Source organism: Heptranchias perlo, chromosome 32 (genome assembly GCF_035084215.1).
Source record: "Heptranchias perlo isolate sHepPer1 chromosome 32, sHepPer1.hap1, whole genome shotgun sequence".
Lineage (NCBI taxonomy): Eukaryota > Metazoa > Chordata > Chondrichthyes > Hexanchiformes > Hexanchidae > Heptranchias > Heptranchias perlo.
Window position 1 is genome coordinate 17,478,237 of NC_090356.1, and position 22,493 is coordinate 17,500,729.

At 47.2% G+C, this 22,493-nt stretch overlaps 1 protein-coding gene across 1 annotated transcript in view; it reads right to left on the reverse strand.

Moving 5' to 3' along the window:
• Positions 1-22,493, reverse strand: part of LOC137300790 (Golgi integral membrane protein 4-like) — a 41,000-nt gene that overhangs the window by 6,860 nt on the left and 11,647 nt on the right. Inside the window, exons 2-10 of the mRNA XM_067970050.1 lie at positions 18,197-18,271; positions 15,072-15,121; positions 11,672-11,725; positions 10,535-10,685; positions 10,058-10,140; positions 5,989-6,153; positions 4,074-4,319; positions 2,367-2,533; positions 63-228 (exon numbers count right to left, since the gene is read on the reverse strand). Of these exons, the coding sequence (XP_067826151.1) occupies positions 63-228; positions 2,367-2,533; positions 4,074-4,319; positions 5,989-6,153; positions 10,058-10,140; positions 10,535-10,685; positions 11,672-11,725; positions 15,072-15,121; positions 18,197-18,271 (1,157 nt within the window). The remainder of the gene's footprint in view (positions 1-62; positions 229-2,366; positions 2,534-4,073; positions 4,320-5,988; positions 6,154-10,057; positions 10,141-10,534; positions 10,686-11,671; positions 11,726-15,071; positions 15,122-18,196; positions 18,272-22,493) is intronic.

Genomic DNA, 22,493 nt, shown 5'->3' on the forward strand with positions numbered 1-22,493 from the left:
TCATCACCTCCTCCTCCTCCTCCTCCTCAGGCTCCTCTTTCACAGCACCCACACGGTCTCACCCCAGTTGCATTTCCATGACCAGGTCTCCAGTGCCTTCTGGTGGTCTGAGCAGGAACTGTCTGAAGCTCTCGGTTATTCTGCACAAAGGCGTTTCTGCGCTGCTCCATTTGACTGTGCAGTTTAAAGTCAGTGTCTGTGTTCACATCATTAATAATCTCATCCCACCTGTCAGCAAAATAAAGAGCGAATAAAATGGCATGGAGACCCAATTAAAGTGTCTCAGGTTAAGAGAGGTCATTTAGGTTGCTGGTTACTCTTTTCCAGGAATCAGTTTGCAACGACTACATTATAAATTCCTCCTTTACATTCACTTTAAATAAACATTTTTAAATTCCCCTCCCCCAATTAATTTTCTCCCCTCCCTCCTGAAGACACCAAGTCGTGGCTGTGTACAGATACACATCCGGTACTGTATCCAAGTGCTCATTATTCATGCGTGAACCTAGACAGTGAACAGCAGAAAGTTATTCAACTCGGGTGGGCATCACAGCCGAGCCTAAGCCGGCCCTTGTGTACACACGTATTCTCTCTCTCGTGCACTCGCTCTCTCCAGCAGGAGTCATTCAATTGCGACATTTCCCCCTCCCAGAACTTGGGACCTTCCTGCCCGTACCACACTGAGCAGTGTATTTTCCACTAAGCCCTGGAAGGGGTAGGGGGGTGCAGGTATTTATATTCTCGACAAAAGAAACATTTGTAGAAAGAAACACACAAAGCCCAGTTGCAGCTGTGGAACAGGAACAATATCAGCAGTATGGACAATGATCTCTGAGAATCACAGAGATTGAAGGAAGTGGAGAGATGGTTATTTATCAGAGCTGTAAAGCACATCTCCAAGCAGGAGGCAAGGACATACTCTACGTGAATATACAAGATTAACAGCAGATTGCAGTTTTTGCCAGTCGGGATGGATTTCCTGCTCTCTTTCTCAGAACAGTTCCTGGTTAGTGCTCAAGGGCAGGTTCCTGCAGGGCCCCAGTCATTGAAGCATGGGTAAATGTCATGTACAACTCCCAGCTGATTTGCACAGCCAGTTGTGATCGGGAACGCACAGATGGTCTCCAACATGCTCCCAGTCAGAGGAGAAGGACTGAGTCATATGACAAATCAGGAGTTCTGGGTTATCAAAATATGGCGATGACAGTCTCAGCAACACTGAACAACACACGAGAGCCTCCATTAAATAGAAGCTGCTTGTGAAAGATGGTGAAAATCTAACAGAACATTAGCCAGAGTATCTGAAGAGGTAGATCAGTGCTGGCAGACAGATTCTGAGAGAGACAGGAGTATGCGTGACAGACAGACATAATTACTGGTCGCCTTATGTTTAGCACAGCTGACAACAGCAAAGCATTCAAGTCCCAGGGGACAGAAAGTCAGGACCAAGAGCCATTTAAGACTGAGATGAGGAGGAATTTCTTGACTTAGAGGGTTGTGAATCTTTGGAATTCTCTACCCCAGAGGGCTGCGGATGCTGAGTCGTTGAATATATTCAAGGCTGAGATAGATAGATTTCTGGACTCGAGGGGAATCAAGAGATATGGGGATCGGGCAGGAAAGTGGAGTTGAGGTCGAAGATCAGCCATGATCTGATTGAATGGTGGAGCAGGCTCGAGGTGCCGTATGGCCTACTCCTGTTCCTATTTCTTATGTTCTTAAGAGGGAAAGACAGGAGCAAGAGCACTCACGCTGAACTTTTTCCTCCAAAGGTTAATGGGTTTGTGCAATAGGCTACCAGGGAAGGGCACTGAAGCAGACAGTATAAATGGGATCAAGAAACAGTTAGAAACAATAGCTTGGGGGTAACTCCATGTCCCAATGTGGTACTGGGTTTGAACACCTGGTCTGAGCTGAATAAACGCTGTTAATTGTATCCATGTGATATCAATTAGTGTTAATTGTATTCAGGTGGTGTGTATCAATTGGGGACTCTTGTGTCCATTTATAAGAGAGCTGATCGAGGGTGTGGTGTGTGTCACGTGGAGCTCTGTGAATAAAGGCTTGGAAGCAACTGAAGACCAGGCTCTAGTAGTCTATCCTTCACCACCTGGCTATCCAATTTATTACAAGCACATGTAACCTAAGACCCATAACCCAATGAGAGTCAGTGCTAGTGGAATCTGTACCCTAGCAAGGAGTCAGCACCTTCACAAGAGGAGGGGAGTAAAGTGGAAACAAGTTAAATTGCGAATTATTTGCTGTCTGCCCATTCACACGAGCCTACGGGACCAATCAAGGCAGAATATTCCAAATTCTCACTGGCCCAGGACCCTGGAGGGGGTGGTAACTCTCCGTGTACATACCTCTTCATCTTCGTCTGATGGCTGATTGTTTGGCTCTCTGATTTTAGCTCATTGCTTACGAAAGGCCCTTGTTTCTCATTAGCTGCGTCTCCGTCCAGTGGTATGTGGTCATGCTCAACAGTGACGCCGTGTGTTTGATCCATTCCATCGGCCATCGCCTTCATATCCTGTCAATGAAAAGAAGTAGATGATTGGGGGCCTCCCTCTCAGCAGGAAGTTCCTGCTCGACAGCTTCAGGGAATAATGATGACTTTCAACAGCTTTTTACCAGATTAGTATGCTTCAATCAAAGGGTGGAATGGCCTTCCTTACACAGTCTCCCACCCTCAGGAACTTTGTGACACATGTGAACGAACAAAAAGGGCAAAAAACCGCAGTTGCTGAAAACCAGAGACAAAAACAGAAAATGCTGAAAACACTCAGCAGGTCAGTCAGTCTCTGTGGAGAGAACAGGTGAGTTAATGTTTGAGGTCAAGGGTCTGCAGTTGAAACACTGACTTGTCCATTGTCTCTACAGATGCTGACTGAGCTGCAATGTTTCCAGCATTTTCCATAACTGAAGTTAGTTCAACGCGAGGAGTGTCACACAACATTTTAGTGAAAAATACTCAGACCCCACGCACACTCACAGATAAGGCGGCACAATTTGCAGGGCTACGGGGAAAGAACGGGGGAATGGGACTAACTGGATTGCTGTGACAAAGAGCCGGCACAGGCTCAATGGGCTGAATGGCCTCCTTCTGTGCTGTAACCATTCTATGATTCTAAGTACAGGATGGCTCGCCTCATTACCAGCCAAGCTACAGGCGTTTTTCGCTAGTTTTCAATGACAGAAGCAGCCTGACTTTCAAACAGTAGGGATTCCAAACCCCCCCTCCCCCCGTCTCCTCCCCCGCCCTCTGCCCCTCCCCCCCACGATCCCTGGCTTTTATTCTCACATTTAAGGTCACTCCCTAACTTAGCCCCAAAGAGTGCCGTAAATTTCTTGTCTTATACCCAAACGACATGGGAAAGTTCTCACTGTGATGCTCCCATCATTAAATAGCTCCCCTACACTTACTGTCTAGAGTCACAGGTGGAGTGATGCTTTGGATGATCTACCTGCGGGCGTCAGCGCTCATAGAACCCGTACCCAGCTGGATGTGGTTTGTCAGAACAAGGGTTTTAGATTTTAGGTTTTGATAGAAACTTTCCCCAGACAGCAGCACTTGCGGTTTACACTCTCCAGTATCACCAAGAATCATCGACCCCCACCCCCTGCCAAAATAAGACCCCGAACACCCACGGTAATCCACTCAGAGTCTGTGCACTTCTAAACCATTCGCCCCTCAGTAACCGAGAGCCAGCGGACATCTGCGACACTCTGCTGCATTTGACTGTGGACCATTTTCATTGGGTTTCTAGCATGTTTAATTAGTACTAATGGGGTATATTATAAAACAAAACATTCCTGCAATTTTTTAATTCATCTTTTCCCCCCCCCCCCCCCATCTCCCAAAAACAGCAGCCTTTAAATCCCCAGAAGAACAGCATCAGGTTCACAATCTGATTTCCAAACCAATCACCTTTCCGTGGAATTACCCCTCCCACCATCTCAGCTTTTGCACCCCCAATGACCCGAACATTAAGCCCAGTGACAGTCACCCCCAAACTGGAGATGCTTTCCACCTAAACAGCTTGTGCTCAACAATTAGCTGCAGGTCTCACCGGGCTATCAGGCTGCAGGCTGTTCACCGTCCGGGTGAATCGCAGCACGCGGTTGGCACCTTCCTCCTGCGGGCGTAACGGCTTGTTCGAATCCCAAACTGGCACGTTCCTGAGTGCGGGACGTTCCTGAAGAGGGTCTTTAGGTCGGGCCTTCGCGGGAGCTTCCTTCATGGCTTGTTCTCCGTTACTCTGGGGGTTCAGAGCTCGCTCTCCCACACCCATCACCCCGGCCAGTGGCTGCTGCTCCTTAACGGAAAGGAAGCCAATTACTGCACTCTGTCTCCAGGCACAAGGCCTCAACTCCACAGTAATTCAGAGATTTTACAGTAAAATGAGAACAAATGGGAAGTGGTTTTATCCAATGGAATTCTATACATGGCTCAGAATTCTGCTGGAGTACGGAGTTTGTTTAGACTCGAAAGTCAATTTGCTTCAATCGTTAGTATTCTCATCTCTGGGTCAGAAGGTTATGAGATCGAGCCCTGGAGGATTTGAGTGTTTATTCAGACAGAGGGGACCGGCTGAGGATTCACAAACAGGTGGGAGGAGGGGAAACCAACATGTCAGCATCTCCAACTGGATAAAAGGCAGACAGTAACACTGCACCTGATAAACGTCACTCACACCGTCCGATAGAGACAACATAGGTACTTTAAACTGTGGCAACACAAACAAGTCTTGATTTGAAATCTCTCCCAGTCAAAAGCTTGGAGCTGAGGGAACAGAACTAAAAGGAATGACCAAGTCAGTAAACTAGTCGTTTCAGAAAAAAAAAACAGCGGAGATAAGCTGAATTTAGAACGGAATCAGATGGTCCACAATGGAGTCAGGGATGTTTCCTGCTTTTTCACCCATCATCTTCGGGGAAAAATCTTTCAAGGCCAAAAAGCAAATTATGGGACAACGTCCTTGAAATACCCTCGAGTATCAACTTGGCTCAGTTGGTAGCACTCTCGCCAATGGGATCGAGCCCACTCCAGGACTCGAGCAGCTAATCTAGGCTGACACTTCAGCACAGTCTTGAGGGAGCGCTGCATTGTCAGAGGTGCCATCCTCCAAGGTCTCGACCGCCTGTTCTGATGGATGTTAAAGCTGTAAAGGGGACATGGTAGGGGGTTGGTATGCTGGAAGGAGAAGACTGAATGGGCCCAAGGGCCTTCTATATCCAAGCTCGTTGCACAATCTGGAAGCCAAACATCGGGAGACAGGATCCTATTGAAAAACTGCACAATATTGCCACCCAGCCAAGTAACTCCCACCCAACATTTCAGAAAGTTTGGAGGGAAGAAAAGAAACAGAACAGACGCCCAGGGTAGGAGAGGACGTGTTCAGCCTCCGCCTAAAGCCTTCGATGTCTCCTTGCTGCGAAAGTCATGAGGAGGGTCGGGAGCAATGTCCTCTCCTCTCCTGTAGGGGCGACGCCTGGCCTTGGCTTCACTGAATTTATTTCAAAACAAGACAGCAACTTGTGCGATTCGCCCACTCTAATTCACCCTCCTTCTCAGTCCTCCAACGATTTATTTCTCGATCCTTTCATCTCATCGGTTGAAAGAGATACACTGTTTGACCCTCTGTTCACCAAGGTCCCAGATGCCCTGTTGTCCCAGTTATCAACTCACACTTCCAGCAACTATGTGGGCAAAACATTTTTGAGCTGAATGGTGCAAGAACAAGTCTAACAAACAGGGCATGCCATGAGATGCCCCACTCCAGCAAATTCTGGGCCATTCATTTTACAGGCGTTACCCAAATGCTTTAAACATTCTAACCTGAGGAACTGTAACAGGAGCACAGTGCTGTCAATGGGAGGACTCCGGGGAGCTTCAGATTGTGTTTAATATTTATGTCACTCAGCAATTAATCAGTAAATCTGAACTGAAATTTTACAAGAAGCTTTGCCTTAAATTAGCTGCACCTTCTGTTCAGCGGTTGGCTGTGACTGGCTGCTGCCAGGGCCCCGGGGATGCTCTTGCAGTGCCTGATTCTGCTCTTGCAGTATGACTGGATTCAGCCCAGGTTTTTTGAAACTTGGCATCCCACGGAGAGCTTCCTTCAGCTGCCTGAACTCTTCCACCTGGGCCTGCAGAACGAGTCAGAAATAAAAGCAGAACTCAAGTGAAACAGTCAGTATCTCACGAGGATTATGCAACAGGGGCTTAGGTCAGTGAGGGTACATGGCAAGAGCTGGGTCAGTGTTCACTACTGAGTTAAATACAGATCACAATATGATACTACACTCAGTGAATAAGTGCAGGGTCGGGCAGACCAGGGTCCTATCGCTGGACCCATGCCAAGTTACCTGAGCAGCACAGATCGAACAAAGCCAGGATCAGGAAGGGGCACTGACATTGTTTTCATTTTGGCACATACCATAACCCTGTATTGCACCTCAACCACGAGCCTGCTTGTTCTGAATTTCCCATTAAATGGGAGTCAGTCTTTTTCTAGCCTGTCAATTCCCTTCAACATCTTCATCAGATTTTAACCTCTTCAACACCAGGAAATATAACCCAAGGTTATCCAGTCGCTCATCAGACCTGAGTCTCTTCAGCCCAGGGAACATCCTGGTGAGTTGTTAGTGCAGTGTACAGGTGGAAGCTGCATTTAAATTGGCAGCCCTGATTTTTTGGAAGCTCATCTCTCCCTCCAGTGGTATAAAAAGCTCTGTAAACAAGGCAGTTCTACCGATGGCAGGAAGATTAAACGACAGATTTATGGGCTGGCATCAAAATGCATTCAGTGTTAGAAGAACGCATCCAGGACGTCAGAACATCTGCTGCCGGCCGTCACAGAACCTCGGCCGAAGCCTAGGGGCGGAGAAACGAGCGAGTACAATTCATCAGGAACACAAGCTAAAAATAGATCAGGTGCAGTCCTAACAGAACGAGCCCCAAGGCAAAGCAATACTGATTGGACAGTGCGATGAATGGAAAATTGCATCCTGCTAATTCATTTTGGGCAGAATATCAGAGCGATGCTGCACTCCATCGGGGACTGACGGAGCAACAGGTCTGTGATGTGTTTATAACCTTCCCACAAACAAAATTTACACACCCATTAATCATCTGCTTCAATCAATACGTAGCTCACAAGTGCCATCAACTGCCTTGTCCCACCAGTCCCTGAATTATAGGTCCTGTACATTACTCTTCGATCAGCAGCTCCCACTCTTGCTCTGACATTTCAGCATCATTCACAAACCAGAACTAACCCTTCAATACAGAACCCTCACTGCATCGTTCACAGCACATGCTCACTGCAGAGTGACAATGTTTTCTGAACATTTTTATTACAGAATACCAGCAGCGACATTGCTGAATCACCTTCCTCAGTGAAGCTGCATCTGACAGCATCGAAAAGTAACCTTCACCAGGGACTAAACCAAGTCAGACTGCCCTTCCGCTGGGTGTAAACGGTTTTGCACTGACCCTTCCACTGGGTGTAAACGGTTTTGCACTGACCCTTCCACTGGGTGTAAACGGTTTTGCACTGACCCTTCCACTGGGTGTAAACGGTTTTGCACTGACCCTTCCACTGGGTGTAAACGGTTTTGCACTGACCCTTCCACTGGGTGTAAACGGTTTTGCACTGACCCTTCCACTGGGTGTAAACGGTTTTGCACTGACCCTTCCACTGGGTGTAAACGGTTTTGCACTGACCCTTCCACTGGGTGTAAACGGTTTTGCACTGACCCTTCCACTGGGTGTAAACGGTTTTGCACTGACCCTTCCACTGGGTGTAAACGGTTTTGCACTGACCCTTCCACTGGGTGTAAACGGTTTTGCACTGACCCTTCCACTGGGTGTAAACAGTTTTGCACTGACCCTTCCACTGGGTGTAAACGGTTTTGCACTGACCCTTCCACTGGGTGTAAACGGTTTTGCACTGACCCTTCCACTGGGTGTAAACGGTTTTGCACTGACCCTTCCACTGGGTGTAAACGGTTTTGCACTGACCCTTCCACTGGGTGTAAACGGTTTTGCACTGACCCTTCCACTGGGTGTAAACGGTTTTGCACTGACCCTTCCACTGGGTGTAAACGGTTTTGCACTGACCCTTCCACTGGGTGTAAACGGTTTTGCACTGACCCTTCCACTGGGTGTAAACGGTTTTGCACTGACCCTTCCACTGGGTGTAAACGGTTTTGCACTGACCCTTCCACTGGGTGTAAACGGTTTTGCACTGACCCTTCCACTGGGTGTAAACGGTTTTGCACTGACCCTTCCACTGGGTGTAAACGGTTTTGCACTGACCCTTCCACTGGGCGTAAACGGTTTTGCACTGACCCTTCCACTGGGCGTAAGGGACCTATCCAAAGGAGCATGGGACAGTCTCAACACATTGCCTGAAGTGAGAGTCTGCAAAAAATTTTTTCCACAATTCTACAATGAACACTGGGGATCTCATTCAGAGACATCAAACAGACAATTAGTTAGCAGGGAAAACACTACTTTTTAAATTCTCGGGATGTGGGAGTCGCTGGCAAGGCCGGTATTTATTGCCCATCCCTAGTTGCTCTCAGAAGGCGGTGGTGGGTCGCCTTCTTGAATTGCTGCATTTTTTCTTCAGAGCAGTTTGGGTATACGAGTCTTATATAGGCCAGGCCAAGTAAAGACAGTAGGTTTCCTTCCCTAGAGGACATTAGTGAACCATTTAGGATGTTACGACAATCCAACAGCTTTATGGCCATTTTTACTGATATCAGTTTTATTTTATTAGCAAATTTTTTTTGAACTGAATTCAAATTCTCAAATTGCCATGGTGGGATTTGAGCTCATGTTCTCTGGATTATTAGTGCAGGCCTCTGTATTACTAGACCAGTAACATAACCGCTACACTATCGTAGTCCCAGTAGGGGGGCACTATGGAGATTGGGCTGAGATTTTGAGAGCTGTGTGAGAGACTTTACTGTGGTTAACCTATGCTGCACCTGATCTGGGAGTATTTAATGGAGATTGTTGAGGGACCTTTAATCTGTCTCATCAAGCACTCCCAGATTAGGTACAACATAGGTTAGATATGGTGCAGAGACAGGAGGGAGCTTCATGTTGTCCTATTATTTAAGGGGGAAAAAACTGGACCATCAATTTGACGTAATGTGATTTACGATCACTTAGAGAGGTCAGTGGATATTGCAGATTCCCAGGATGGATTCAGGAAGAAGAGGTCCTGTCACATGGATTGAATTCCTTGAGGAAGTGATCCATAGGGTGGATGTTGGGAGTCCTGTTAATGTTACGGACCTGGAGTTCCAAAAACCTTTGGGCAAGGGGCCACATGGGACATTATTGAAGAGAGTCGATCTTATAGGATTATATTATGCTGGAAACGCAACTCATTAATGGGAGCTCCACAAGGTTCAATATTGGGACTGTTGCTATTCCTCATCCTCATTAACAACTTGAATGAGAGCATTAAAGGAATTTGCCGACGACATAGAAATGTGTACAGGAGTTAGTAATTTAGACCAAATCAACAGGTCGCAGGTTAATTTAGCAATAGGTTTCCAAAGTGGCGGGAGGCACGCTGCCCAAGTTTTGGGGGGGGGGGGGGGGGGGGGGGGGAGAAGGGGGAGGTTGTAGGAGTGCGAGGACAACACCGCACAGTGGCCAGGAAATTCTTTGGATACGCTCCCTCTCTGCCAGGGTTACCTCCGGTGAAGTGATGCCAGAGAAGCCGGAGAGGAGGCGAGGAATTTCCCGACCAGTGAGTACTGATGATAGGTCTGGACTTCATATTAAAACCAAGTGTAAGGGAGCGGAATTACAACAGGGAAAGTGTCAAAACTGCTGGAGTACTCCGGGTTACCAGGTATATCTACCCTAACATTAATTATGTAAAAATATGGTTTCTTTGCAAGAGAGGGCCGCGCACGGGACATGAATCTCCAAAAGGAGCTCATCAAGACAAAGTTTGGGAGCCTCTGAGTTCAGGGAATGGGCTTCTAAAGTGGAACTAAAACTGCTCGATTAACTGCCCTGTACCTGCGCCTCCGTGAGCTGCAGGTGAATGTCCTGATGTGCCTTTCGCAGTTGCTTGCTCTCATGTTTCAGCTTAAAGACGTTATCTGTAAGGAGAAGAAATTCAGTTACAACATTTAAGAAACTGGAGAGAGAAACCAAACACAGCTAAGAGCACAGAGAGTGGACTAGATAACAGTCTGAGCACCCATTATAGAAATTATATGTGTGACTGGTAGATGGGGCATGTGAGAGAGAGAGAGAGAGAGAGAGAGAGAGCGAGAGAAAGAAAGCGCAAGAGGAGGAGAGAGAGGGAGCGCAGCAGTGAGAGAGCGAGCGATAGCGAGAGCGAAAAAGCGGGAGGGCAGGAGAAAGGGAGAGCGCGAGAATGAATGAATGAGACACACGTGCTGGAAATATATTACAATAAGTTATCCCACAGCTGAGTATATATCTCCAAGGCCAAGGAGTCCTGAGATTTATCAGATACTTTCTACATACCTTGTAAACTGCTGATCTCTAGTTCCTTCTGCTGATGAAGCTGCAGGTAGCGCTGGTTGTGGGTCTCTGCTGCTTTCCTGTGCTCTAGTCGCAGGCTGTTGTGCTGAAGCTGCAGATCCAGAAGCTGTTTCTTTATTTCATCATGCTGATTCTGTGAAAGCAGCAGACTAGGGTCAGTTACGGGCTCAGTACAACAGCTCAGGGCCGTAAACATCAGACACAATGAATGGGCCACAGCAGGGCCCGTCTCTGGCAGGTGTCAGGTTAGCTGATCTAATTGGTCAGGGCATTAACAATTGGCCTCAGTTAGGGAATTGGGGAAAAAAAAAACTAAGCAGGGATCCAACTTGTGAGCATTTTTCAGTGACCCTTACTGGTCATTGTGTGTATGTGGATGTTCGTGGGGGCAGGATCAGGCTGGTCTGTAATGCTCAAGCAGTCGAATACCCAGTCAATAGTATCTAGACTCACATATCATGAATGGACATCTGGGTGAGGTACTAGAGAGTGGGGTGGGGGCGGTGGGGAGAAGGGGTAGGGGAATAGAGACAGAGACAGAAAGAAAATGGATGAGAATGTGAGAAAACACAAAAATGGAAGAGAGAGAGGGTGTGTCCAGGAGTGAGAGCGAGAGCGCAATAGGGAAAATGATAGTGAAAAAAAAACAAGAGCGAGATTCTACCATTTAATATACTGAATGAAGGGTTTTCTGATTGGAGCATGAATCTGTGCTGATTTGTCACTCTCTATGTTATCACCAGTTATCCCTCAGAATCGTCCTTGTTCCAGCTAGTGCTGACAGCAGGTTATAAGAATAAAGAATCTGCAGTCTTAATACTGGCTAAAATGTCAAGGTGCCCAGGCAATTGCTGCATCATCCACTGGTGGCCACGAGTGACTGGCTCCCTCAGCACTACAGCACATCAGGAATTTGGCTGTTATATCACAGCGCCTCGCCCTCACAATTTCCATACATTAATAAACCATCCAAAGAATGGCTGAACTGTTCAACCCAGGAGACTCAGTGGAACAGATCTGATCCTGGCCCCTATCAAATCATCCAAAATCCAACAGGCTTTGTCCTTCACGAGGAGATGCAGATTTGTTGATGGTTCCAGTAACGATGGTATGACTCACCTTTAGTATCTTATGCTGCGAACTTAGGGCACCGTATCGGTTCATGGCATCTTGCTGCAAGAGAATTGGACAAAAACTGTTCAGCCACTTTGTGCAAGGCACGGTAAAATAACAGAACTGCACTGCACACCACACAAAGAATCATTGGGACAGTTCACAGCACGCAGCCACACGCAGTCTCAGCCCATTCCCTCCATGCAGCCCCAGCGCATTCCAAATGTGAGCGCATCACTTGCAGGCTCACATTACATGCAGTCTTTTAAGAGCTACAATCCAGGGCGGGGTTACACATCAGGGCAAAGACTCTTTGGTCGACAGCATAAAGGTCACCAATTCAGCTACTGCGCCATCACATCAACTCAATTGTTCCAAAATCTTCCATAAAAGGAATTTTATTTTCAAGTTCTCACAGTCTGATCTCTGGACAGAATCCTTAAACCCTGATTGGTTGAAAGCTGAACAGTTAATTCGCAGAATGTTCAGAATCGGAGGGTAGTCTCAGGCTGGCTCAGTTGGTCAGATTCTCGTCTGAAGTTTGAGTCGCGCTATGGATTTGAGCTCAAAGTCTAGGTTGAAACGTCAGTACAGTACTGAGGGAGTGCAGCATTGTTGGAGGTGTCATCTTCCAGATAAGACATTAAACTGTGGTTCCATCTGTCTGATCAGGTGGATGTAGCACTATTGAAAGAAGAGCGGGCATTTCTCCCGTCGTCCTGGGCAACATTCTTCCCTCAACCAACACCACCAAAACAGATTAACTGGCTGCATCTCATTGCCATTTGTGGGATCTTGCTATGTGCAAAATGACTGCCATGTTTGTCTACATAACAACAGTTGCTGCATTTCATAGTAGTTCAGTGTATGTGAAGCACTTTGGGATATTTCTGAGGCACATAAAACATTGCATAAATAGAGCAGAATTTCCAATGCTGCCCTGTTCTGCACATTGCACCGACAGAGTACAATTCTGCCCAGCTCCTTCCATCAGTGTCAATCTCCAGACACTCTACCCACCATCAGAACATCTGAAAACACACAGGGCTAAATAGCTATTTACTTCTGCGGTGAATGTAAGCTCTTCCGAATATTCACTTTTAGCGTTAAGTGAAGATATTAACAGACTCTAGAAACCCAGGATTGAGCCCCACTGCAGCCAGACATCTCTCCTTCAAAACATATCTGGCAACGAGATGTTTAAGTGAACCCATCGCATTGAAGCTACTGCAATCCCAAACCAGCGTCCCCCCCCACCGCCATCCCAATGGCAACTCCAGCTCCAACCTCAAGCCCCGATCCAATCCCAGTTCCCCATCCCGACCCAACTCAAATCCAGGTCCAGGACCTGCCCCAACCCTATTATGCATGTTTGGCCAAAAATATCTCGAGCTCATCACAAAGAGCTAATGGCGGCCCATGGCGAGAACCCTGTGACCTCAGGACTCATGTGATAACATGTGAAAAGAAAGGAAAAAAAAAACCAGGGACTGGGTCCGAGAAGTTTCAGGTTACTTGCTGCTGCCTCTATCCCTCGGTTTGCTGGAAAGATAAAAATTATAAAGATTAAAGAGACCTGATAGAGGTCTTTAAAATTATGAAGGAGTTCAATAGGTTCGATGAGGAGAAACTGGTTCCACTTAGGGACAAGTCCAAATCAAGGGGGCATACACAAGATAGCCATCAACAGATCAAATAAAAAATCTAGGAGGAATTTCTTTACACAAAGGGTGGTGAGAATGTGGAACTCGCTGCTACGTGGAGCGGCTGAAGGAGGGGAGGCTTGATGCACACGTGAGGGCGAAGGGAATAGAGAGATACGTGGGAGGAGGCTTGTGTGGCATATGAACACGGGCATTGACCAGCTGGGCCGAATGACCTGTGTTCTGTGCTGCAGATTCTATCATGGGAATGCTTTCACTGATAAACAAGAGCACACAGGAATAAAGACAACAGACAGCACAGCCGTACGCTCTCCGCTTCTGTCCAAAAAGCACTCCCAGCATTGACAGACAAACTAGACAGCTGAGCACAGACAGAACATGCAGCACAGAAACCAAACCACACAAGGGCCCAATGCCATACTCCAGGACTGATCCTCTACTCAGATCAATAATCTTGGTTTTCAGAGAGGCTGCCAGTAAGCTCAGTAGTATCATCAATTCCTTAATGTATCGCTTTGTGGTTATGCTTTAACAAACCACAGGATAATCTGTTAGGATCCCAGGATGGTTTATTCCTGCTACTGGGACTCTGTTGAACGGCAGTCAAGTGGGTTTTTTTTGTTGTTACTCTCGACGGACATTTCAGACACTTTGCGAAGCGTCTAAAAAACAATGGAATTTACTCCAGCGTGGAACAAGGCCCAGTGAGCAAACAGGGACCGAACAGGCGGCCAAAACAGAGAGATTGAAAAGTTCTAGGCTGGCTGAAGATTCATCCAGTTCTAGGGGATGCAGCTGTTTCTTGCACCACTTGGTATCTCTTGTGCAGAGCCTCGAGTGAGCAGTGTGCTCACAGCAACCCCCCCACCACTCGCCCCTCTGCAGTGTGCTCACAGCAAACCCCGCCAACAGTGTGCTCACAGCCTCCATCACCCCCTCCCCCCCACCCCACCTCGAACACTCTGCCACGAATCAAGGAGCAGAGCTCGAATAATATCCAATGACCAAAAGCATCAACGGAATAAATTAGCCAGAACCAGAACTGGCTCAGAGCAATACTGGGCTCCATCAGCAATTCCCCAGATTCTTACTGCAGTTTGACTAGACCTCAAGCACTGATTAAACATACACACAGGATCCTCCATGACCTTTCCATTATAAAATCCCAGACGTTTTATATTGCATCTTTGGGGAGGTAGTTGGGAGTGGGCAACAAACATCAGGCAAAGGAAAACAAGTGGTTAAACCAAACTCTCGATGTACTAGAAAGAAAACTCAGCTCGGAAACACTGGCACACAAACTAGATAAAAAATCACCACAAATGCAGCATTCCCACTGTTTGAAATCAGAATGTGTGAACTCCTGGTTATCAAACAGTACAGGAGGAGTGTCCATCCCGCACACCAAACTCCAACTTCCTTCCTTTTATAAACAAGAGCTCACCAATCCTTCCAACAGGCCATTTACTGCGAGTTTGCTGGCTCAAGGAGCATTACAATGCATCGATTTCCCTTCAGTGCCAGATACAAGCAAAGGCACAATGCAGGACAGCACCGAAGAGCAGGAGAGAAGATGAGTTAAGAAGATCAGGAAAGAAGATCAGGAAGTAGTGGTCGGAGCCAAACCAAGAGTGAATTTTAAAAGCCTGTAAATTGTAGGAAAGCGGAGGGAGGTGACGAGTTGCAACTTTGAGATGAGGAGTTCCACAGTTCAAGAATTACAGAATAAAGTTATCACTGACCTTCTCTTTGTTCAAAGACTCCTGAGCTTCCAATTTATACACGAGAAAATCTGCAGAGAGGGAAGAGAAAATGAGAATGAATTTACATTCAAACTGTAATAGGAAGATCCTTTTAATAATCTAAACATTATGCAAACAGTTGCCAATATTCTTACACTATCACCATGTCGCTACCCTGCAGAACTATTGCCGGGGAGGGGGGAGCTGTAATCGGGCGGTCTCACAGGAAGCTGTTACTCTGCACCAAATCAGTCGGGGAAAGTCTCTCCATTTCGACAGCAGGATGAAGCCAAACTGCTGATTCCACCAAGACTGCATCTCCCAGCACTTCACCACAATCTCGGTATCCCCTGTGCAGAGTGGTCATCACACTTTGCACGCAGCACAACGTATAACAAACACTCACTCATTTATTTAAAAAGGAAATCAACAACTTGTACTTATACAGCGACCTTAACATAGTAAAACGTCCCAAGGTGCTACACAGGAGCGATTATCAGACGACAAAAATTGACACCCGAGCCAAAGAAGGAAACATTAAGACATGTGACCAAATGTTTGGTCACATGTCTTAATGTTTGGTCACATAGGTAGGTTTTAAGGAGCGCCTTAAAAGGAGAGAGAGAGGTAGAGAGGCGAATAGGTTTAGGGAGGGAAGGGCCCAGACAACTGAAGGCACAGCCACCAATGGTGGGGAGTCCCTTTAAAATGGAACCACTGGTCTGGTGAGCAGCCAGTGAGCGGAATGTACAATAGAGTCTATGACTGATTTGTGTGTAATTAAAGAAGATACAGAGCACACAGCTGAGGGGGAGGGGGGGGAAGTCACAAGGAAGTGATTGTACAGAACAAGTGTGAGGCAGACAAGAAAGGCAATATGGGGCTGGGAATGGTTGCTGTGGACACAGTCCTCACTGTAGACCAGTGCCAGCCCAGCTGGGTAATACATAGAAATTTACAGTACAGAAACAGGCCATTCAGACCAACAGGTCTATGCCGGTGTTTATGCTCCACAGCCTCCTCCTACCTTACTTCATCTTACCCTTTCAACATATCCTTTTGTTCCTTTCTTCCTCATGTACTTATCTAGCTTCCCCTTAAATACATCTATACTATTCACCTCAACCATTCCATGTGGTAGCGAGTTCCACATTCTAACCACACTATTAAAGAACTTTCTCATGAGTTCCTTATTGAATTTATTAGTGACTATATAATATTTATGACCATTAATTAGAGGTATTTAAATTTCACTGCACTGCCAGTTATGAGGCAGGGTTCCCACGTGAAACCTTTCCCATTTGTCTTTCGGATGCTGACGGACCTGTTGTGTATTCCCAGAACTTCCTGCTACAAAGAGCGAAACTAACAGGTTTACAGCCTGAAACATAACTCAGGTCAGAAGCTTCAACAGGATTTCCTTTTTAAATAAATAATAAGTGTTTGTTATACATTGTGTTGCGTGCAAAGGGTGGCGACCAGATTACTTAACACACCATCTAGAACACTGGAACTAGCCAGGAGCAATTGTAAGGATTGGGGGGGGGGGGGGGGGGGGGGGGGAGGGGGAGACGGAACACGGGAGGGAGTGCAGGGGGATGTATCTGATTGACAGGATGTGACAAATGGTGTTCTCCAGGAATCTGTACCTTTTCACCATATATATCAATGCAGGAATAGAGAGTTGTATATACAAGTTTGCAGGTGACACTAGGTTAAATTATAAATTGTGCCGATGGGAGCAGGACATAGACAGATAAAGTGTGAGTGGGAAAAAACAGTGTCAGATGGAGTTCAATGTAGGGAAGTAATGCAGGGAACCATTCAGCAAGAAATTATTTTAAAAAAAATCTCCTTGAAAGATTGTGTCAGATTCTGAATTGTTCCAATTTCTGAAACTATTCCAAGTCAGAAACCTGGAATAAAGAACAGCCGACCAGAAATAAATCCAAATACATCACACTCAGGGCAGTTATGTGGCCCTTTGAAGTGTTTTGACTTTCTCTCACAGTAGAATGTCACAGAAGCTGAAATATGATCAAATGTTAATATTCAGGGCACATTTACCTGTGTGGGCAGAATGGGCTGTTTAAATTCCAGGCAAATCTTTTGCTATGGCAACTGCATTTAATGCAAATGCCCACAGAGGGGCGCCACGCTTCAGTGTCACATAATACACTGGAACTCACCTTCTGCATCTGTTATCAACGCACAAACCTGCCCAATGTTTGTTTATCGGGCAAAGACAGGATCAGTCTTGTCTCTTTATTCCCTACAGTCAAACACACTCCACCCAGATGCAGACATAACAAATATCTCCGTTCCATATTACAATCCTGCAATTTGACAGCTATTTTTAACATTACAACTGAATGGAGAGAAAAAAAAGCGCCTTGAAACTTGACTGCCCAGAAAAAAAACAATGGAACTGGTTAAACAGCAAGGGAACAGAGACAACGGCAGGCTGGCTTTCTCGCTTAGCAATTTTCTCCACCATTTTTGCTCACATCACCCACATTGCGGAAGGAACCGATTATTGACGGGCTACTGCACCCCGGGGGAGCCGGGCACCGCCTGGCGCGGCTCCCCGGGCACCGCCTGGCGCGGCTCCCCGGGCACCGCCTGGCGCGGCTCCCCGGGCACCGCCTGGCGCGGCTCCCCGGGCACCGCCTGGCGCGGCTCCCCGGGCACCGCCTGGCGCGGCTCCCCGGGCACCGCCTGGCGCGGCTCCCCGGGCACCGCCTGGCGCGGCTCCCCGGGCACCGCCTGGCGCGGCTCCCCGGGCACCGCCTGGCGCGGCTCCCCGGGCACCGCCTGGCGCGGCTCCCCGGGCACCGCCTGGCGCGGCTCCCCGGGCACCGCCTGGCGCGGCTCCCCGGGCACCGCCTGGCGCGGCTCCCCGGGCACCGCCTGGCGCGGCTCCCCGGGCACCGCCTGGCGCGAATGGGGGCACAATCAGTTCGCATGTTAAATATGTGCTTATTGCAGAATTGATAAACAGCAAACCTAGTTGAAAGATAGAGGAGTAAGGGTGCGATTATCAGCATGAGATAGACTAACCCAAGGAAGGGACGTTATCTGGGGAGAAACAAACAATGAAAATGACGGAGAGTGGAGGGTCTAACCTTCTTTTGTCTTTTTGTGCTCCCCTCGTTCCTTCTGTAAGGAACGCTCCAGTCTGGACCGATGCTCGTACACCACTGTAAAAAGAAACAGATGTTACAGATCATTCCACACAATCCTCAATTTCCTGTGGGTTTTGTGTACTCCACACGCAGCAGTGGGACTTTTTCCACCTCTCTACTAACCGCAGCCACACAAAGCTTCAGCCGGCCAGGATCCGCTGCTGAGATCCTCGTCCACCACCTCCTTTTGTTTAAACTCAGGTTTCATTTTTTGCCGAGAATTGCTTCAGGCATTCGCTCCCTAAGCCCCCCACCTCCATAACAACTCTTCCTGGGATACAGGTTGCCCTGATGTCAGGCAGCAAAACCCCCCCACCCGCACTCCAGCCAAGTGGCCATTTTTTTTGTTTGAGAGTTAAGACATGATGTACAACCATGGGGGAGGGAAGCATCACATCACAGCCAAGTGCGAAATAGTCTGCACCCAATGTCCACACTCTGCTGCCAATGACGCTAGTGGAATGTGTCAATCAGGAGTGGGAAGTCTGGCTTATTCCCCTCCCCGCCCCCCGCCCCCCCCACCCTGCATTGAGGCCGATCACAGCCCCCCCCCTACTGCCCAGGCTGAGATCAGCTGACTCCGCCCAGACTGCAGATGACTCTTCCTGGTCTGTATTGCATCCGGGAATATTAGTAGAGGGGTATTTAACAACTGGATAAAGCCACTAAGCTCAACAAATCACAGATAAATCCCCACCTCCTCCCTCCTATCCACATCCCTCAGTCCTTCCTGCCAAAACTCTGTTGCCTGTATTATAACTCGGACCAAGTCCTGTTCACCCATCACCCCTGTGCTCTCTGACCTACATTGGCTCCCGATCTGGGAACGACTCGATTTTAAAATTCTCATCCTTGTTTTCAAATCCCTCCATGGCCTCACCCCTCCCGATCTCTGTAACCTCCTCCAGCCCTACAACCCTTCGAAATCTCTGCGCTCCTCCAATTCTGGCCTCTTGCGCATTTCGGATTTCCTTCGCTCCACCATTGGCGGCCGTGCCTTCAGCTGCGTAGGCCCTAAGCTTGGGAATTCCCTCCCTAAACCTTTCCATCCTTTAAGAGGCTCCTTAAAATCTACCCCTTTGACCAAGCTCTTGGCCACTTGTCCTAATATCACCTTATGTGGCTCAGTGTCAATTTTTGTTTGATAATCGCTCCTGCGGAACACCTCTGGATGTTTTTAATACAGTAGGGGCATAATATAAATGCGAGTTGTTGTTGTTGTTTACTCCCCGGCATCCCACAGCTGCTTTAGCCATGAAATGCCTCTGTGAACAGACCAGTTTGTGACACACGTTTCACTAGAAACAACTTAAACGCAAAGTTTCTTCCCTTTCCTTTTCGTGGCCACGGGCGAGTGACCTGCTCGTCTGTCGCAGTCAGCGTTGTATGTCCCAGATAGTTATTAACAGGGTGCAGCCAGATAACAAATAGAAGCAAGAACCCTTCATAGATTGGTTGCTTGGCACCGATTACCTGGTCCAATGAGGTGAAAAGGTTTACTTGGTCGGTACTTTAAACAAAAAGTAAAACCCAGCTGCAGGTAGACACAAAATGCTCAGCCTCTGCTCACAGTGACCCGTCCCAGCTCCATTCAGGGTAAGCCCCTCCGATAGGTCATTGCACTCCACCCCCCGCTCTTCCAAACCACCCCATCCCCAATTCTCATAGCAGCCCCTTCCCAACCTAGGATCAAGGTTGTTTGTTACACATCTCATTCTCCTTTCTGTTTATTGAGTCTCTTCCCCCCCCCCCCCCAGGGTGAGGGGGCGTCCTGATGATTGCTTCGTTCTGCCCTGATTCACTCTTTGGCCCTGATCTTAGATTCAATTTTTCAACCAAAATTCCACAAAATCGGAAAAAAACAATACACGGACCTCTCGCTCCAATGACGGAACAGAATCGCCTAACAAATCAGGTGCGATTTAACTGAACCCCAATACCTGCAGCCCAGACCATTTGACATCAGTTTAAAGAAATGCCATGCTAAGAACAGCCAAGTCCTCACGTTGAGCCAGCACAGAGACAGATAGAAAGGGACAAAAGACACAGGCAAGGACCAGCACTAACTGCATTCATTTTGACACATTCCATAGCCACAAGAACCTGTCTCAAATGATCATTGCGGGGGCGGGGGGATTGGGACGGATGTTCCTGTAGATATTGTTTGTGTTTCAAGGTACAATCTGCTGTCCTGTAGACTCTTTCATATTTGGTCAAATCCCTTATCCATGTTTCAGACACAGAAAGCAAAGGTCACTGCTATCATACAGGTAATTCTACTCTTCATTTCCCCCGCTGGAATGGACATAGAAACACCTCGAGCAGCTCACCTCGAGTTTCTCAACCTTGCCTCCTATTAATGTGTGTTTGAGCAGGAGAGGGTAAGATGGTCACTGTACGGCTGCCACTCAGGGAATCTCTTTCCCTCCATCCGATGGGATGACAGCAGTTCCTAATTGTACACAGATGTTGGACGAGTGGAAGAAGAACATTTCATCAGCCGCAACGAAGTCCCAAAATTGTGTGGGAGAAATGGGAGCAGGGAAGCTGCACCCATTCCATCATGGACACCCTGGCCCAGGTTGGGTTGTGGGATTCCCCTTCATACAGGCCTCACCTGATCTCCCAACTGTAACAATGCAGGATATTAATCGTTTTATTGGGCATTTAGCAAAATATATTCCACAAATCAGTGTCAGCATAAATCTTTCCTTAATTTGAAGAGAACGGAAATCTAGTCAGTCAAAAGCAAAGTTTGAGGCAGGTTTTTATATTTTTTATCCCCAAAGACATGAATAACGGGATTGTCAGCGAGGGAGGGGCAAAAATAGAATGGGCGATCAAGTCTCTCATTAAAGGAAAAGTTCTAGTGACATTCATTCTGCAGTAAAATGTTTCAGACATCTTAATGCACTCAGAGCGAAAGAGCACGACAGAACATGCAAGACAAAGACAGACAGAAAGGGAGAGACAAGCAGAGCCGCTTTCTGAAATGAAATGTCATGACACATGAGAACTCTCTCTGTCTGTTAAATATTAAACTTATTCAGATGAACACCCAGCACACGTTCAGCAACGGTACAGGTCAGGTTTGATCCAGTCATGTTTTAGAATCAGAGTGGTTTCTGTCCGATAAGCGCAGGTGAAGGGTCACAGCCAAATAGCACCTACTTCGAAAAAGAGAAGGTGAATCGGGAAATAGATAGAAAAACATCAAATGCTGGAAACACTGGAAACATACAGCAGATCCATCAACATCTGATAGAGAAGCTACAGGTTAAATTCTGACTCAGGGTTCGGGCACTAAGTTAACCTGTCATTTCCTGAGGTTGTGATGGAGAGTGAGGGATAGTCTATCAGACCACAAGGTTAAAGCCAGTTGAAAAACTGGTGCACAAGCTGAAGCTGAGATGGACCGATTGATAACGCATATAATTGAGCACATTTCTGGGTGTGCAACAGGCCTGGTGTTTTAGCAGGCTCTGGAAATTTGTAAAATTAAAAGCAGAGACTGAAGTCTGTTTTTTAAAAAAAAACACGAGAATCCAGCCTCCGCCCCCACTCCCACCCCCCGGTATTTGTGTATCCCGTGATGTGGAGATGTTAAAGAGTTTCCAAAGAGTTTTTACTGGCAACAAAGCAGATTTCAGAGCTGGCGCCTTGAGCTCACTCCTTGCCCTGCCCACACCTGGACCTGGGCCAAGAGTCTGGGGTAGCACCTGACAGATTTTTTTTTAATGAAGCTGTTATCATTCTTCTGTGCTCCATTTAAGCCAAGCTTGTCCATAATGACAGAGTGGGAAGGACCCACATTCCTGAATCAGTATCGGAATTTCCTGTCTCAAAGTGTATTGTTAAGGTGCTGGCGTCCCTCCGATTTTCCTTAAATACACCATGTGTGGCACTGGCACGGAGTGGCATTTCCGGGTTGATGTAAGGGAATTGACACAGAAACCATGGGCTGTGGTGGGAGTTTATTCAGGATATCAACAACTATGTGCGGTAACAAAACTTAATTCTTCCATCTAATTATCGGGATTCACATTCTCAACCACAAGCAGTTTAACTTCAATTAACATGTAGTTACATTTACTGTGTTTTTTCAGTATTTAGAATTCTGGATCATATCCGCCATGAACTCCGACCATCAATTTCATACCTTAATCCAAAGCTACCTTAAAAATCAGCTGCAACACCTGCCGAGAGTTCGTATGTAAACAGCTGCGAAGAGGAACGT